Source organism: Cornus florida, unplaced genomic scaffold (genome assembly GCF_030987335.1).
Source record: "Cornus florida cultivar Cherokee Brave unplaced genomic scaffold, ASM3098733v1 CherokeeBrave_3.0.0_Hap2_Chr01, whole genome shotgun sequence".
NCBI classification, from domain to species: domain Eukaryota; kingdom Viridiplantae; phylum Streptophyta; class Magnoliopsida; order Cornales; family Cornaceae; genus Cornus; species Cornus florida.
The window spans coordinates 61,394,818-61,413,427 of record NW_026775571.1 but is presented as its reverse complement, the minus strand read 5'-3'; the positions used below and the strand labels follow the sequence as shown (position 1 = coordinate 61,413,427).

At 35.3% G+C, this 18,610-nt stretch overlaps 1 protein-coding gene across 1 annotated transcript; it reads right to left on the bottom strand.

Moving 5' to 3' along the window:
- Nucleotides 1–3,268: 3,268 nt before the first annotated feature.
- Nucleotides 3,269–6,753, bottom strand: LOC132273274 (uncharacterized). The gene is made up of 3 exons (XM_059774270.1): nt 6,312–6,753; nt 5,770–6,236; nt 3,269–3,373 (listed from the first exon to the last, which is right to left on the bottom strand). Exons 1-3 carry the CDS (start codon nt 6,751–6,753, stop codon nt 3,269–3,271), a joined length of 1,014 nt encoding a protein of 337 aa, XP_059630253.1.
- Nucleotides 6,754–18,610: the final 11,857 nt, after the last annotated feature.

Below are 18,610 nucleotides of genomic sequence, written 5' to 3'. Positions count from 1 at the left end.
TAAAAAGGGACTCAAATGGTGAATGGTTTTATCCTAGGCAACGACGGTTCGAAGAGGCTAGAGCTAGAGGAGAAGAGATTGAGGATGTTGATGATGGGGATGAAGAAGAACATGAGAGTGATGACAGTTCTGAAGATGAGGAAGTTGCCGCTCCAAAGTGCACCAATCGTGATCTTTTGTTGGAAATTCTCAAAGGCACTCGTCAAAACCAAGCCACTCTTGCCAAACAACAAACTCAACTTGACGAAATACAAATGACACTCACTCATCTTAATGAGGATTTTGAAGAATTTCGAAACACATGTGGACCTTCTTCTCCTTAGAACAGTACTTGTGTGCACTTATTTGCTTTATTTGCTTTAGAGAAGCAATTTTTTTTTTTTTTTTTTTTTTTTTTTACCTATGTTTTATAAAATATGCTATTGTCTATCATATGGTTGTGGAATTCATAGTCTTCTTCTGTATTGCCTTCTGTTATCTATAATATGACATATTTGCTCATCAATTCCCCTTTAATTTATTTTTCTCTGACATTTCCTGAAACAGCAAGTTATTTTTTTTTTCTTTTTCATCTCCCACCTTTTTGAGATGACAAAGGGGGGAGAAAGATGTGTTCTTATGCTGATGTGCTATATTTTTTTTATTGCTTTTTAATACTTTGATAGATGCACATTGATAGGGGGAGACTTATTCACTTTGATGTCTAAAATATTTATTGTTGATATAAACTCAATGTATGTTTATCGATAGGGGGAGCATTCTTTCAAAATGCAACTCCACCTTGACAATAAACACATCAATGTTTTGTCATCATCAAAAAGGGGGAGATTGTTGGCCTAAGGATTTTATCTAAAGGTCAATCTTATGTTTTGATGATTACAAACCATTAATGATGTTTATGTACTAATGTTTTCATTGAGTGATATATAGTTGATCAACATTCAATCCTCAATAATGAGCTAGAAGATCCATTCCAAGCATTCCAAAGCATTCCAAACATTCAAGCAATGGATTTAAGGAAGCCTCAAAGTACAAGAAATCAAAGAAAAACTTGGACTTCAAAGATCACACAAAGCATTTCAAAGAAACAAAGCAAGTCTTCATCAAGCCTAATCGATCATGGTCAAAAAATGAAGAAAAGGGTAGATAGGGTGGTGAGAGCTTAAGATTTAATGTCAAAGTTTATTTGAATATATTTTGAAGCTTAATTTTAGGATCATGCATACTCATTCTAAATTCAGTTTTAAACTGCCTAAAATTTTCTCATTAACCTTATATATGCAAGCTACATATAATAGAATGTGCATAGGTCTTAATTAAATTTATTTTTAGTCATGCACATTTTTGGAGCCGCCTCCACTCAAAAAAATGAGCCTGCTCCTTTCACTCCAGTAGCATTTCTTGGCTCGTAGAACAATCTTTCAGAAATGAGCCTACTCAATCTTTTTTTTGAGCCGTCTCCACTTTAGAAAATGAGCCTGCTCAATCTTTTTTTTGAGCCGCCTCCATTTGAAATTGAGCCGCCTCCACTTCTTGTAAGGAGCCGGCTCCAATAAGGGTTTTGAACTACAACGGCAATTTTTCTGCATTTAATTCTTCCAACTACTTCTAACAGCTATATGGAGGTGCGAATAAATATTTATACAGAGGTGTTGTCTAGAAAAGAAAAATACATCACTTGAAAGAGGATTTTAAGCAGAGCATTCAAGAGCATTCTATATACACAAATTCCTTCTCTGAACTTTTATTGCGTACTGCATTCTCTCATTCTAGATCTTGAGCTTCATTAATATTCTTATCTACTCTAGCTGTGAGCTTACACTTATACATCTATATTGAGAGAGAGGTTCAATCTTGTATTTCAAATTACAAACTTTGCTACGATCTTGTAAGGGTTGGTGTGACCCAAAACGAAGTCTAGGAGAAGGGTGTTCTCCTAGCGAGGAAGAGAAGCAAGTCTTGCTTCAAATTGAAGGTTTGCTCTCCACCATTAAGGAGAAGCTTTAGTAAATTTTGGGAAGTCTCAAGGGAGGACCTTGAGCCGAGGAGTAGGAGTTTCTGAACCTCGCTAAATTACTGGGTCACTGTTTGCAATCTCTTATCTCTATCTCTCTTACTTATGCAATATACTGCTTGATTATTTCAATTGATTTGTGCTTAACAGTTTATTAGATTTAACAATTTTAAATTACAAAAATTGGCCCTTGACTCTATTCACCCCCCCTCTAGAGTCAATTTGTGACTAACATCCTCAAATATAAATTCATACAAATAATTTCTCAAACACTTTATACATAAAACTAAATGGTCTCCAATGTTATAATTTTTCAGCAATTCTCAATTGTTCTCTAATGATTATAAAAACCTGCAATAATGGTCGGGTGAGGCTAGAAGTTGTTGAGTGCGCGCAGCGGAATGGTTGTGCAATATAATGTATGGATATATAATCTAGAGAGATGGTAAACAGATTCAACTTGCTCTTTTATTCAATTTTTACTTATTTTAATTTTATTGAAATAAAACTAAAATCAAACCATAAAGCAAAAATAAAGTGCAAGTAAAGTAAATAGAGTTCAAGAGATGACACCAGGATTTTATAGAGGAAACCCCAATTGGTAGAATAGACCAATTGTAACAGGAAAAACCTTGTTGGACCTCACAGTCCTGAGATAAACGATCCACTATGTTTGAAGCAAAGTATACCGAACTTTGACTCAGTCTCACACCCTATCGTTCTACCAAAAATAAATTCCTGACAATCCCTGGCTTTGCGACTCCCCTATCCAATAGCTCTCGACCTCAGGCTTACTCTCGATCTCTGTAGAAGAGTTGCCGGTAGATCGGACAACACTCCATGAATGCTCTGACCCCTTCAAAGTGTGATCGCTTCACACTTTTTCTTCTAGATCTGAATTTGACGAAGAATGAATGAATTCTACTTTTCTGGAATTTCTGAATCTTCAATTATGCTTTAATTCCGATGAGATAGAGAACAACACTCCTAAATCACTCTTGTGTTTATGTGTGTGCTCTCAAAAATAAAATCAGAAAAATCAGATTGATTTTTTGAAGGAATAAAAAATATCTCTCAAAAAGGCTCTAAAAAAGATCTGTATTTTTTTATACAAAAGCCACACCTAAACATATGTGTATGATACAGTTTATATAGAGTTTAGAAAGTTCTAGTCCATTTGAAAATATGATAAAATTCGTGCATAGGACTTGAAACACTTCTAAACCAACTAAGAAAGAAATTAAGAACAGGAAACTAAACTTTCCATAGTTTATTAGGATTCTTGAACCTATTCAAAGAATTTGGAACAGGTTCAAGGATGGCAGAATGTATTTCAAGGCCAATGTTGAAGACTTGAACCTATTCAAAGAATTGGGAACAGGTTCAAAAATGACAGAATGTTTTCTAGGCTAAATTCAAATGGCTTGAACCTGTTCCAAGAATCATGAACAGGTTCAAATCTGCCAGACTTTGATTCCTAAGGTTCTAGGCACTGTTTTTGGTATATTCTGAAACTTACCATATATGGAATGTGGCCTAACCGTTTTAGATTCCTTCCTAAAGTATTGTTTTTACCTATCTCGAATGATCTCAGTCATGGTAACTTTGAACAACCTTCCAATTCCGCAGTTGCTGTCGATCCGGATATGGTAACTTGAATTACAACTCGACAAGAACTTGTTTTGACACCGAAAGTTGCCAATTACAGAATATATATATTTTTTACAATCTTCCCAATATATATATCTTACAATCTCCCCCTTTGGCAATTTCGTGACAAAACCCTAAAAACAACATGTAATCTACCCAAGCTGAAAAAATAAATTACAATAATTGTTAAAGAAATAAAACGGAACTCTTCTTGAACATCATGAAGCTTCAATACATGTAGCAACCTGTAATCTGCACATTAGCTTAACAAAACTACCCGTGAAGCTTAATCAAGAAAGATAAACAATCAATATATATCAATATGTGAATATCAATGTATATGTATCTTCCTCTCAATTCTAGAAACTCTCCCCCTCAATTATGCAGATTCTCCCCCTTTTTGTTACAAATTAACAAATAAAGCTCAACAAAGAAGGAAAATAAATAATGTGGAAGAATTAACAAGAAAAAAAACTAAAAGGAAAATCTTTTTGGATTTTTTTTTAATTTTTCAATTTTTTCATGTTTATGATATTTTAACAAAAAATATGAGATAGCAATTTCCATGAATTTCAAGCATATATGAGATCCAAATTTTTTTGAAGAATTCAAGAGAATTTTAAAACACAATTTTTAGACCCCACAAATTATTCAATCAAATCAATTCTCAAGCATGCAATCACAACATGAAATTCAACTTGCAATTTTTATAAAAATTTAGAAATTTGTCTAGCAAGTTCACATGTGTGTGTGTGCAATCCAATCTTATCAAATTTCAATCAAATCACATTGACCAACTGTCTAAATCATATTGATCAAAAAGCATCAAGATAAGATTGTTTTGAGCAAGCTTTTCTAAGCTAGGCGGCTTTCACTCTAAAGAGTAGAGAATAATTCCCTATTTCGACTTGTCTCCTCCTTTCTTTTTACTCAATTAGCTCCTCTTCAAAGTCTAGTAGGAGCTTTCGAACTAGTCTCAATAGGTAGCCTTTTCCTTAGCAAAAATTTTCAGCGTTCTTTTGATTTTTCTTTTCTTTTTATGCTGAAATTTTTTATTTGCTTTCCTCAAACACATGCTCTATAATTTTTTTTTAAACAATAACCTTTATAGCTTTTATGAGCAATATGACCTAGTCAACTTCACAATGATTTCCAATTAAAATTCTCAAAGTTGGACTAGTGCACAAGAAAAATATGAACTCAAGAGACTCATCTCTAAAAAGAAATAAACAAAGCAAATTGTCTTTCAACATATCGATTACACATCAAGAACCTTTTCAACAAATAATCATGTGTCCCCAATTTGCATTCAAAAATAATTAATTCAAGAGAAATAAGTATCACTCATGCATTGACAATAAAAACATGATCATCACTTTCTCATGAAAGAAAAACAATATAAATCCTAAACTACAAGATATGGTCCAATGAAAACAAGATATTCATAAAAGCATAGTCCATGACCATAAAAACTCTTTAGGACTTAGTTAGGGGGGTTTGCACCCATAGACCTAATAGGAACAAGTCCCATAGCATCAACAGGCACATAATTAACCAAGTCTTCTTTTTTTATCCACACAGTCTTTACATTCAACTTTTGAAAAGACTTATCAATTTCAACCTTTTTCTTATTTGAGTAATTCTTAGCATGAGAATTTTTAGGTTGATTAAAAAAAAATTTGCTTTTTAACATGAACCCTATTCTTAGCACAAGAATCAAAAGCATGAAATTCAGAAAAAGATTCTCTTCTCTTCCTAAAGCAATAATATTGGTTATGTCCATTCCTACCACAATAAGTGCAATGCAAAATAGTAGGCACATAAGACATATTAGCATGTGATGAATCAACAACCTCAGATTTATTTTTAGGCACATTCAAGTTAGTGGGTTTCATAAAAATAGTTTTACCCTCTTTACTACATGAAGCCTTATTAAAACCTAAGCCAGTTTTGTCATTCACATTCTTACCAATATTAATCATCTCCTCAAGTTTAATCTACCCAGAAGTAAATCCATTCAATTTCTCTTGCGACTTTTTCAATTTAACTTCAAAAAATTCTAATTTAGAATCAAGAGATTCATTTGCAGAATTAACTTGACTTACCTCACCTTCTAGGAATCTTATCTTTCCATGAAGATCTTCAATCTCCTTCTTTTTCTGTTCACTTTCCTTCTTCAGAGCATCTCTTTGCTTCTCAACTTCTTTCAATTCTCTAGCTTGTTTATTGAAGCCTTTCTTCGTTTGAACATATGTAACATATAATTCATTGAAGGCTTTATCATAATTCTTCTTTGTTGCTTCCTTGTAACAATCTTCATCATTAGATTTTGCTATGTCCTCAAAATCCGAGTCATCTGTGTCAGACAAAGATAATCTTTTAGAAACATCATTATTCACAAAAGTAATAAAAGCAAGAGGATTATCATCATCATTAGAAGAATCATCAAAAAAAGAAGCATTTTTATCTTTAGAAACTGAAACATTCGTTGCTTTATCCTTCTTTTTATCTTTGGACTCTTTCTTAGCAACAAAGCTATTTTTTGGACTTGGACAAACTGTTGATGTATGACCTATACCACCACATGTTCAACATTTAATCTCAGTTCCTTTAGACTCCTCTTCTCTCCTTTTATCTTGTCTTTCACTTCCCCTAGATGAAAACTCTCTATTCCTAAACCTTGACTCTCCCCCTTTCTTAAATGCATTCATCTTTTCAGACTTGATCAAATTTCTAAACTTCCTAGTTATGAGAGCAATTTCTTCATCAGACTCACTATCATACCTAACCTCAGACTTGGAAAAATCAGACTTTAAAGCTTTTAGGGCTAAGTTTTTAGGTTTTAGGGAATTTCCATAGTACTTCATCTCATAGTTCTTAATATGACCTACAACATCATCAACTTGCATGGTAGTGATGTTTTGAGTTGCTTGCAGTGTTTCAACTTTAATTCTGAACCTTTTAGGTAAAGACCTAAGAATTTTCTTGTTAATCTTCTTATCTGTCACTTTCTTTCCTAGGTTTCTAAGGCCAGACACAATATGGTTGAGTTTCATGCAAAACTTAGAAAAGGTTTCATCTTTTTCCATCTTAAGATTTTCAAATTGAAACACAAGCATCTCAATCTTTGAAGATTTGACTTCATTTGTAGCCTCATGGATAAGTTGAAGTATATCCCATGCCTCCTTTGCAATTTTACAATGAGTAATACAAGCTAACTCAGATTGGACAACAGATTTGAATCAAGAAAACAAAGCTTTGGTGTTTCCTTCTTAAGCATTATTCTCAGCTTGAGTCCACTCAGACTCTTCCTTTTCAATGATAACACCATCCTTTGTGACTGTAGGTTTTTTATAACCTTTTTCAATTGCAGCCCAAACATATTTTCCTTGAGTTATAAGAAAAGCTGTCATGTTAGGTTTCCAAAAAGCATAGTTATCACCATTAAACAAAGGAGTATGTTGAATAGATCCACCTTCCTTAAGAACACTATCCATATCAAATTTTGAAAACAAAAACAGAGATTTTTTTTATTAAAAAAAAATTCCACAAGGAACAACTCAATGTATAGAGGATGGCTCTGATACCACTTACTGAGTGTGCGCAGCGGAATGGTTGTGGAATGTAATATATGGATAGATAATCTAGAGAGATGGTAAACAGATTCAACTTACTCTTTTATCCAATTTTTACTTAGTTTAATTTTATCGAAATAAAACTAAAATCAAACCACAAAGCAAAAATAAAGTGCAAGTAAAGTAAATAGAGTTTGAGAGATGACACCAGGATTTTATCGAGGAAACCCTAATTGGTAGAATAGACCTATTGTAACAGGGAAAACCTCGTTGAACTTCGCAGTCCTGAGATAAACGATCCACTATGTTTGAAGTAAAGTATACCGAACTTTGACTCAGTCTCACACCCTATCGTTCTACCAAAAATAAATTCCTGACAATCCCTGGCTTTGCGACTCCCCCGTCCAACAACTCTTGACCTCAGGCTTACTCTCAATCTCTGTAGAAGAGTTGCAGGTAGATCAGATAACACTCCATGAATGCTCTGACCCCTTCAAAGTGTGATTGTTTCACCCTTTTTCTTCTAGATCTGAATTTGACGAAGAATGAATGAATTCTGCTTTTCTGGAATTTCTAAATCTTCAATTATGCTTCAATTCCGATGAGATAGAGAACAACACTCCTAAATCACTCTTGTGTTTATATGTGTGCTCTCAAAAATAAAATCAGAAAAATCAGATTGATTTTCTAAAGGAATAAAAAATTTCTCTAAAAAAGGCTCTAAAAAAGATCTGTATTTTTTTATGCAAAAGCCACACCTAAACCTATGTGTATGATACAGTTTATATAGAGTTTAGAATGTTCTAGTCCATTTGAAAATATGATAAAATTCGTGCATAGGACTTGAAACACTTTTAAACCAACTAAGAAAGAAATCAGGAACAGGAAACTAAACTTTCCATAGGTTATTAGGATTCTTGAACCTGTTCAAAGAATTTGGAATAGGTTCAAAGATGGCAGAATGTATTTCGAGGCCAATGTTGAAGACTTGAACCTATTCAAAGAATTAGCAACAGGTTCAAAAATGACAGAATGTTTTCTAGGCCAAATTCAAATGGCTTGAACCTATTCCAAGAATCATGAACAGGTTCAAATCTGCCAGACTTGGTTCCTAAGGTTCTAGGCACTGTTTTTGGTATATTATGAAACTTACCATATATGGAATGTGGCCTAACCTTTTTAGATTCCTTCCTAAAGTATTATTCTTAGCTGTCTCAAATGATCTCAATCATGGTAACTTTGAACAATCTTCCAATTCCGCAGTTGCTGTCAATCTGGATATGGTAACTTGAATTACAACTCGACAAGGACTTGTTTTGACACCGAAAGTTGCCAATTATAGAATATATATTTTTTACAATCTTCCCAATATATATATCTTACAGAAGTCCCATAGGAAAATCTAATATGTGTTGCTATAGGATTTCATACATAAGAGGGACATGCTTCACATAATTTAATCATATGGATTTCTATGTTTGAATGTGATAATTGAAACAAAGAACAACCCATGACTTTCAACAAGGAATCCAAATCTCAGCACATGACAACAAGAGAACCAATTCCAATTTATGGAAAATCCAGTAGAGGTCTTGCAAGAGTAAAGCATGGAGAGTATGAAATAAAATAACACATAGCAACATAAATTAGAGGAACCCTACCTCCCATGGAGAAAATATAAATAAATGAAGATGTGCATGGATGGTGAGCATAAAGAAGACCAAGGCGGAGATGCGAAAGTGTAGGTTTGGCCACCCTCCTCCTTTTGTCTCATGGCCAGGGAAATCCCCTTTTTTTCTCTGTTGGCTGAACAACCCTAGTTCCATCAGTCTCTTTTTCTCTAATTTCCTTCTCCTTTCCTTCTGTTTTGGCTGAGACTATCCTATTACCTGCTATTTTTTTTTTTTTTTTTTTTTTTTTTTTTTTTTTTCTATTCCCATACAACCTTAGTAGATGAAAAGCATCCCAACTAAGGCGAATCATTATTTTTACTACTTACTCTAACCTTTTCACCATCTACTATGTGCACCCAAGTATCTATACTTAAAATATAAGTAATATCCACCAAAACAAATCTCCAAAAATCACATTGGCCTCTGAACCTAAAAACAAGGTTGCACCAAAGTCCATCTATAATCATATTAATCACCCTCAACTCTAATAACTCTCACTAAGACCCAAATCTACAGTAATGGAGGAAATAAAATAAATTAATCACAATTAAACCCTAATCCAAAAATTTAGGATATTAGACAATGACCTTTGGCACACTTCTTTTTGGGCTGTTGCATTTTTTGGGGTTTTAAGCATTTTTTTCAATGCTCAAGCATTTTTTTTTTTTTTTTTTTTAGAGCTCAAGCATTGGCTTTGTGAGCCCGAGCTCCCATTTTTTTGAGAAATCCATAACCGCATCCCCATTTATGCTTGAACACTTTTTTCTTAAAGCTCGAGCATTTTTCCCAATGCTCGAGCATTTTCTCAGAGCTCGAGCATTTTTCTCAGTGCTTAAGCTTTCTTCACATCGTGCATATATTTGATTCTCTTTCTTCAAATGGTCATATATCTTTCATTTTATACCCGAATCTGGTCATTTTTGAGCTTAAATTGAAGGGTTTTGAGCTAGCTTTCCAATGGTGCACACCCCATCCTCCATATTTGTAATGGAATGACCATTTTACCCTTAGCTTCTGCATTATGACTATTTTGACCTTAGCTTCCGCATTTTTTGCCCTAGTTCTTGGGTCAGGTTTGGATCTACTTGGTTAATGCATTAGATAGGGCTGCAAATGAACCGAGCTGAGCTAAGCCGAGCCTAGGGTTGTTCGGGCTCAGTTCTTCATTTTCATAGGGTTGCTCGGGCTCAGGGGAGCTTATCCTGGCCAAGCTCAGGCTCGGTCTCGGTCTCGGTCTTGGTAATATTTCTATAAGCTCAGGCTCGATTACATCACCACTGATCACAAAACTAAGAAAATAACATGATTCGTTTGAGGAAATCTAATCTCCATCTCCCAGAAAAAGAAATAGAGAATAAAGTTTCAAAATGAACTTAAACTTACCCAGTTTATGTAGTCCATTTACATATATGTTGCATTGCTTGACCTTCAGATCCATTAAAAAGAGAAAGTTGTGTCATGTGTGAAAGGATCCGTTAGAGAGAGAATGCTTTACCGATTCTAAAAGGCTACCGGTAGATTAAATGGTGGAGCTAAAGATGTCATGGCCCTATACATGAAAATAATGTTTTAGTTATCTATAGCAGCCATGCCGCTATACGCAAAATAGGGTTTTCTATCTCTCTTTAACCTTAGCAAGCCAACGGTTCAGATGGATTAAAAATTATAGGCTAAGATGAAATCTTATTTTTGATGATAGGCCAAGATTTCTCCTTTTGGGATGTTAATGAAATGATATAATTTGGGCCAGATTTAAATTTATATGAGCTAAACCATTTAAATGAAAAATGATAATAATGTGCCCTTTATTCACGAGCTTGTTGAAGAGCCTATACGAGCCAAGCCCAACATTGCTCAAGATTAACTCGTTTAATAAATAAGCCTAAAAATTGTACTCGGGCTCGGCTTGTTTACTTAATGAAAGAGTCTGAGCCGAGCCCGAGCTGTTCATGAACAGCTCAGTTCATTTGCAACCCTAGCACCGGATCATGGGATATGGGGCGTTACAGACATCCCTGGAGAAGAGATTATGTTCTTCCCTTTTTTTATTCAGTTGGATGGAAGAGAAGAGAAGAAGTTGCCAATTTACTTTGAGCGGTAAGATAAAAGGAAAAAGAGATTTTTAAGTTGTTTTTTTACCATTAAACCAATCACTTACTTTATTTGTGAGATTTATTAAATATTTATGAAAGATGATACAGTAACTTAAAACTTCTATAATAGGCCCACTTGTTTTCTCTCCTCTCTTCTACCCATATTTGGATAAATGAAAATTTGTGAAAAAGTAAGGATGACCCATTCATCCTATTATCCTTTCTTTCCTTATATCATTTCTACCGAATAGAGGAAGTTGGTTTATTTTTTTTCCTATTTTCCTTCCACCCTTTTTCTTTCCTTCATACCGAACAAAGCAGAAGTCAATCTTTATTCATAAAACCTTAACTGTGAGTCTGGTAACTGTTGATTGAAACCAGAGAAAATTGACTTCTGCATGATCCCAGGCCAATCATGTCACACATAAACAAATGTGTTAGCTTTATATCCCTTTTTGCTTATGTGCCAGCACGTGAATGGCCCTGGCCAATTGTCTCGTGACCTGGCCATTTAATATTTTCTCCGCACGCACACAATAAATTTATAGAAAAATGTACATATCCTTTCTTATATTGTTTCCTGGGAAAGTGCCATATTATATCACTAGTAGTTATTAAGGCAGCCTCTGTAAAGTTATATCTTCAATCTTAAATTCAATTCTTTTTACACCCTTTCCTTTGTACTCCACTTTCAAAACTATAGCTTTACTAGTTTGCATGCTTTATATACCGAAAATATAGGCACATTGTAGTTCTAGTTGTAGTATACAGCCTTCAAACTTGTGTGTTATATTTGGTGATAGTTTTGACTGTTTTCATTTTGCAGGCACTCAACACCAATTCCATGCGCAAGAAAGTAATTGGGGTTTCACTTCATTCCTGCCTCTTAGTGAACTGTCTGAACTTAGTAGAGGTTATATTGTGAATGATACATGTGTAGTTGAAGTTGATTTTCGTGGCTTTCGTTCAGTTGAACTTAAGGTTGAGGCGGCTAAGACTGCCTCAGTCCAAGTTCCAGTCAGCAATTTTCTCTGGTTTCAATCAACAATGATTTGTTTTTATCTTTGAAAGAAAAGATAAAATCTCAACTCGTTAAATTAAATTCAGTTTGTTTACTTTTCTTATAAAGGGCATGGATGCATGGCTTTTTGGTAATATTCATAACTTGAGGGTTTTAGTGTAGTTAAGTAAAGTAATTATTTTTCGTCTTAGGGACCATTTTGCAATTTAATTTGGGAGATATTTTGGAAAAGGACCTTTTAGCAATTTTTGGAAAGTGTGACAAGTGTCACACTCCCATGGTGCCACTTGTTGGCATTGGGGTGGAAGGACTTGGAAGCATCATCTCTTGACACATGGAGGGTTGAGATTCACCCATTTGTTGGCCTAGGATAGGAGCACTTGTTGGCATGGATGGTTAACAAGTGTAGGCTCAATATTAAGTCTTGAAAGTTTACATAAGATGGTGACAAGTGTAGGCTTCACAATTGGTCTTGCAATTGTGTGTGCGTGAGAGGTAGTGCAAGAGCACATAGTGAGTGGAGAATCCCACCACATTTAGCTTAGGGTTGCATTTCATTTTCATTTCATCTCTTTCCTCTCAAACCCTAACCTAGCCACCATTGAAGGAAAAACTTGGTTTAAAGCTTCAAGCTTCATTTTAGTGCCCTTCCACTTGCCTAAGACCTCTAAGCTTCGAATACTTTATCTTCCTCTCACTCTCCTCTACAAAACCCTAGACTGGTTTACCATTTTAAGCTTGGTTGCTTTGGATTATAGAGATTCAATTCTCTATTGAGGTAGGGGTGGTTGTATGTTTATCCTCTTTGGGTTATATATATATTGGGGCTATATATATATTGATTACATGTTTCTTCAATTCTTGTATTTGCATATAAAGAGAGATTTGATATGCTTGACTTAGGATTTCTAGATTTAAAGCATGTACATGAGTATTAAGTTATATAGATAGATTATTGTTTAATGATGTGCCTAATACTTGTGGTTTCATTGAGGGCTTTTAATGAATATCTTGGAATTGCACTTAAGTTGTTAAGTAATATAGATTTCATTGAGAATTAGTATGAAAAATCTTGTATGTGGTACTTGTAATTATTTATAGGTAGATTACTATTTTGCATGATTAGCAATAGTGGCCTATATTGATAGTAAGTTTATGTAAGATAATGTATAGTAACATTAACTTGTCACTTTAGACATGTAACCATAGGGGCATGGTTTGTATGGTTTCACCCTACTTGTGCTTGGTAGGTAGTTTCATGCATTGAGATTATATAAATGTCATGGACTTCTTGATTTTTGGAAGCTTGTAAGGATATGAAATGTTTGATGGCTAGGGTTTGGCTCTAGTACGGAGGGTAAGAATTCTCCTAAGTTATAGTGCGCATTAGGTTGTAACTTGTGAGTCATAATTATCCGAAATAACTTTTATGGTCTCGTGGCCACATATCTTAGTCTTTCCATTATTTGATTTTGTATTCCTATCCAAATTGTAAATTACGGATTTCTTGTAGCTTGTGATTTGGTAATCTTAGTTTAAATGCGGTTAGTGTACTTGTTTATGTATATTTGGACGCTATGTATTTATTATTTCAAATAATTGTATAGCATGAGATGATCCCTTAGAGTACCATGGAAACATAGACATTAGTTGGAATGCACCCTTGTGATGGTCTATGTTTGGTTCACATTATACTTGAAACTATAGGGTATGCGCATGTACCACATCCTACAAGTAACTTGATTACTCACCCTAGTTGTTTGGGTTATTTTGCAGGTAAAGAAACCTTGTTTTGGGATACACAACATCCCTAGACATGGCTTGGTCTCATTGGATTACCTTTTGTGTAACTTTGTATTCATGCACTTGTTTAACATGCCTGGTTTAATTCTCTTTGTAAATCATGGATGTATGGTATATTGAAGCTTGTTTAATTTCCTTGGAAATGTGTAATATGTTATATTTGGATCCTTTTTGAAGGGGAAAATGGAATTGGGACTTGTAATCTTCTTGGTAGAGTCCCAATGTCATTTTCACCTTAGTTTCATCTTTTGTATAACCATGGATCATATGTAATGAGGCCTTAAAGGTATCTTTTACTTATTTCCTTTTATTGATTAAATTGCACCCTTAATTATGTTGTGCACACTTGCAAATGATCATTTATGTTTATCTATGTTTTGGAGACTTGTATTTCATTTTTGGGTGTTAAGGGAATCATTCTTGAACAATTAGAGTGCTTGTATAAGGTCAAAAATGAACCTGCAGCAGACAACAACATCTGTTGTAATTTTTTTTACTTTGTTCCCAAGATCGAGCCGGCTTAATTGCCAAAGGAGCCAACTCTCTCCCCAACTAAGCCAACTAAGTTCCCAAAAGAGTTGACTTAGTTCCCCTGGGCATCATCTCTGCATATTTTATGCTCTCGGCCTAAAAGAGCCGACTAAGTTCCCAAAAGAGTCGACTGGGTTGCTCTCAGCCCAACTGAGCCGACTAAGTTCCAAAAAGAGCCAACTAGGTTCATTCATAACTCATTTTTATCATTTTTGGTGCTCTCGGCCTAAAAGAGCCGACTCAGTTGCCAACTGAGTCGACTAAGTTGGGCTGCAGTGATGACCTGTCTTCAAATGGTCATAACTTGCTTATTTTAGATCCAAATTAGGCGATTCTTGAGCCTAAACTCAAGAGCTCAAAGTCATCTTTCCAATGGTACCAATCAAAAACTGAAAATCTAACCATAATGAGAGTTATGATGGTTTTAGTGAGATAGGGTCATGGTATCTCTAAATCGAAGGACACCGCTTGTCCTATCCTCATATCTTTATCATCCGGACTCCGAATCAAGTGATTCTTGAGTCTATCTTTATTGATTTTTCATTCTATTTCTAATGGTGTGCACGGTGGCACCCATTTTAGTTTAGAATGACCATTTTACCCTTGGTTCATTCCTTAAAGGGTTTTGAAAACCTAGTTCCAGTTTTTCTTCCACTGAGTCATGGGACTCCTCGGGAGGTCGTTCTTATGTCTTAAGGATGATATACATCTCTATAGATTGTTCATGGTTAGCTTCTACATTTTAGATCCGTTTCGGATCATCACAGGACACACTGGATTTGTAAATTTAGGGTCGTCACAGTTTGCCTGTTAATGTCAAAAAGTATTGCTTCAGCCTCAGCCTTGGACAGAGATGCTTCAACCTTGGACAATGAAGGTTCAGCAGCTATAGGTGCTCAGCCTCAGACAATGAAGGATTAGCATTTCAGTTTTAGCTACAGCCTCAGCTCTGTCACAGTGCTGAGTAGAGGGCAGTATGGTCTTTTCCAGTTTTACTCAAGAATATGACACGTCTCAATGGTCCTTGAGAAGAATATGACACATCTCAGTGGTCCTAGAGAAGAATGTGACAAGTATCGGTAGTCCTAGAGAGCTGATTTATGCAAGAATATTCCATTCTTGAAGGCTAAGTTTGGACAAAAATGGAATTCAGTACTCAAACTTGTTACCTACTGTAGCTGGAACAATAGTGACGAAATTAGCTAAGGTGGCATGCCTGCATTGGTCCATTGCTCTGAAAATATCTGAATTGTGCTCTCCTAATCATTAGTGAAAGGTGACATGTGTATATCCGTGGTGTGTGAGGCCTTATGAAATTGAGAGTCACTATAAATATGCTGCCATAAGGCTCCTTAGGGTTTAAGCCTCTCAAATTTACATTGCACATTGAGCTGCTCGTGAGAACCCTCAAGTATACTTTGTCAAGCAAGTTTTTATCTGCTATTTGATGATGATCCATGCAAGAAAAACTCATTGAATCAACTCTGAGGCATGCTCTGTTTACTGAGATGAGGCAGTTGTCAAATTTGTTGATGCAAAGACTGTGTTAAAGAGTGACTTGGTGTTTCAAGCTTCTGTGGTCGATTTTGAAGGTCGACACAGGTATAATTCATCTTCTCACACTTGTTTAGACTTTATATGTGTTGAGATTATGCTAAAAATGAATTCAGATAGTGTGATCAGTAATTAAGCTTGTTTTTCTGAAGAAATCTTGGATTCAAGTGCTATTTGATTATACTTAGCTATTTCATGATAATCTATGCTGTTAGCTACTATATTTTGATGAATTGGGATTGTCAAAGTTGAGTTGGTATGCTTTGCTTTTGAGTATTCTGTGCTAAAGACATTCTGTGCTGAGGCTATTTTGTGCTATTGAGATTCTGTGCCGAGGCTACATATATGCTGAAGCTTTTTGTGCCGAAGCTGTTACATGCTAAACCAAGGATTTTGACTGAACTTGTGATATACTCATGTTGTATTTGTTTATCTAAAGCTATGAATATCAGTATAACAGTGAAAGAAAACTGTATTAGGCATTGGTGAATTGATCTCAAAAGGAATTTCCTATTTTACCCCTCGGACACTTGATGCAGTAGATTGTAATTCTAAGGTAGTATATTGGAATTCTGTATTGTCCAGCTTATTTGAATTGTATTTAGAGTGTTGACACTTGTTAAATGGCTGTGAGGCATGATCCCTTACCCCATTATTGAGTGGTAGTGAGGCTTTACATCCTCATCCCATTGTTGAGTGAGCTTTAAGAGCTTATTGGGTCCAAGCGTGGTTGCTTCGGATAGGGGAGTGCATGGATGCACTGTGGTGCCCTAGTGTGTGTGTATTGGTTGTGAAAACTAGTGTCTATTATAGTGTATGGGTGTGTGCAGAGAGTGAGATAGTTGAATGTGTAACAAGATACATACAACTAGTGGATTGCTTATTGGCCGAGGCCAAAAACCAAGGTTTTCCCTATTTAAGAGGTTTTCCTTGTAAATATTGTGTTATCTGTTCTTTGAATGCTTGCTTAGTTGTGTGAGAAAGTTTTTGAAAGCAAAGATTTAACAATTCACCCCCTCTTGGTTCAACAATTGGTATCAGAGCTTTGGTCTGCATTGTGAGGTTCTAACAAGCTTGTAGTTGATCCCAGCAATGGATGAAGGTCAAGTTATCAACAAACTCCAGGGTGTGAAGGTTTAAACTATGATTATTGGAAAACTAGATTGGAAGCCTTCTTAATGTCTCAGTCCTATGATGTTTGGCATGATACCGTACATGGTGTTGTGATTCTTAATCCTGATAACCCCTCTGCTAAAGATAAACTAGCTGTGGCTAATGATGGCAAGGCCAAACATATTTTCTTCTGTACTTTGAGGCAATAAGAGTTTACCAGAGTTAAAAATTGTAAAATAGCTAAGGAAATGTGGGATTCTTTTCAGGTAGCTCATGAAGGAAATAAGGTTATTAAGGAGAACAAGATACAGCTATTCAAAGTTTAGTATAAGGTGTGTAAGATAAAGAAACTATTACTGAGTATATGTTCAGGATCAATGACCTTGCTAACAATATAAGAGCACTTGGTGAAGATATTAAGGATGTTGATATTTGTAAGAAGATACTAAGGTCACTCACCTCTAGATTCAATCCTAAAGTGACAATTCTCGAAGACAAAGATCTTTCTGAAGTGAAGATTGATGAGCTTCAGGCCTCTCTCACTGCCTATGAAATAAGAATTGATGTTCCAGCTGTTCATATAAGAGAATCTGCTCTTAAAGCAAAGGAAGTTGTTAAAGAAACTGACGCAAAGTCTGAAGATGATCTTAAAGAAGATGAGGTTGCCTATCTTGCTAAGAAATTCAGAAAGTTCAGGTTTAGAAAGAAGAATTAGCTGCTAAATTTAACTTGTTATGGTTGTGGTAAACCTGGTCATGTTGCAACTAAGTGTCCGAACTCAAAGGGGCAGAGTCAGAAAAAGAATGAGGGAGGAAACTACAAAGGAAGGTTTGGCAGAAAAACACTTATCTCAGTCTGGGATGCAGCTCCAGAAGAAGAAAAACCTAAGGAGACACAAGAAGATAAATGTCTCTTTATGATAATTCTTGAAGCACCACAAACTTCTGTTCAAGTTGAAGAAGATAGTGACACTGAGATTAAGGAAATTCTTGAAGAGTGTGAAAGGCTTGCAGTGAAGTGTGGTCAATAGAAGGCTCAGATAAAAAGGCTCAGCTCAGAATTGTTCAAGTCCAAACAAATTCTCACTAAACACTTCAAACTTAAATTGTCAATACTGTATTCAGTTTCTCTTATTTTTCAAAGCCTATTGAAATCTCAAGTCAACACTCAATGGTCTACTAAGAAGTGTAAAGAAGAACTGTCTCTCATTCTAGAAGAAAGATCCTTAAAAATGGTTGAGATTTGGAAGCAATCCACAAAGCTAATTGGGAAGACTGGAATTGGCTATGTGTGTGATTCAGCCACAAAGGTCAATCAACCTCACTCTGTATTTGTCAAAGCCACAACTGGTGAAGTGTATACAAGGTTTCCTATCATAAAGCCTCGGAGGTTCAAGGATGAGTTACTTAATAACACTTGCAGTGCTCTAAACTTTAGCAAGAGAGACTTTGTTACCACAGCTATAAAAAACTTCAAGATAACTAGAATGTATGTCAATAAGTTAGACTTAGCTTCAGCTCAGAAGGTCAAGGACAAAGGATCATTGGTGAAGACTAAAATGATGTGGATTCCTAAGAAGATGA

What these genes read in the sequence shown, in the direction of transcription:
- LOC132273274 (XM_059774270.1), bottom strand. Translation starts at nt 6,753, where the DNA reads ATGGAAAAAGATGAAACCTTTTCTAAGTTTTGCATGAAACTCAACCAT. An exon ending in AGAGTTTTCATCTAGGGGAA is followed by an intron (nt 6,237 to 6,311) that starts GTGAAAGACAAG and finishes GTGGTGGTATAG; the next exon opens with GTCATACATCAACAGTTTGT. An exon ending in TAAGATTCCTAGAAGGTGAG is followed by an intron (nt 3,374 to 5,769) that starts GTAAGTCAAGTT and finishes TTCTTTGAATAG; the next exon opens with GTTCAAGTCTTCAACATTGG.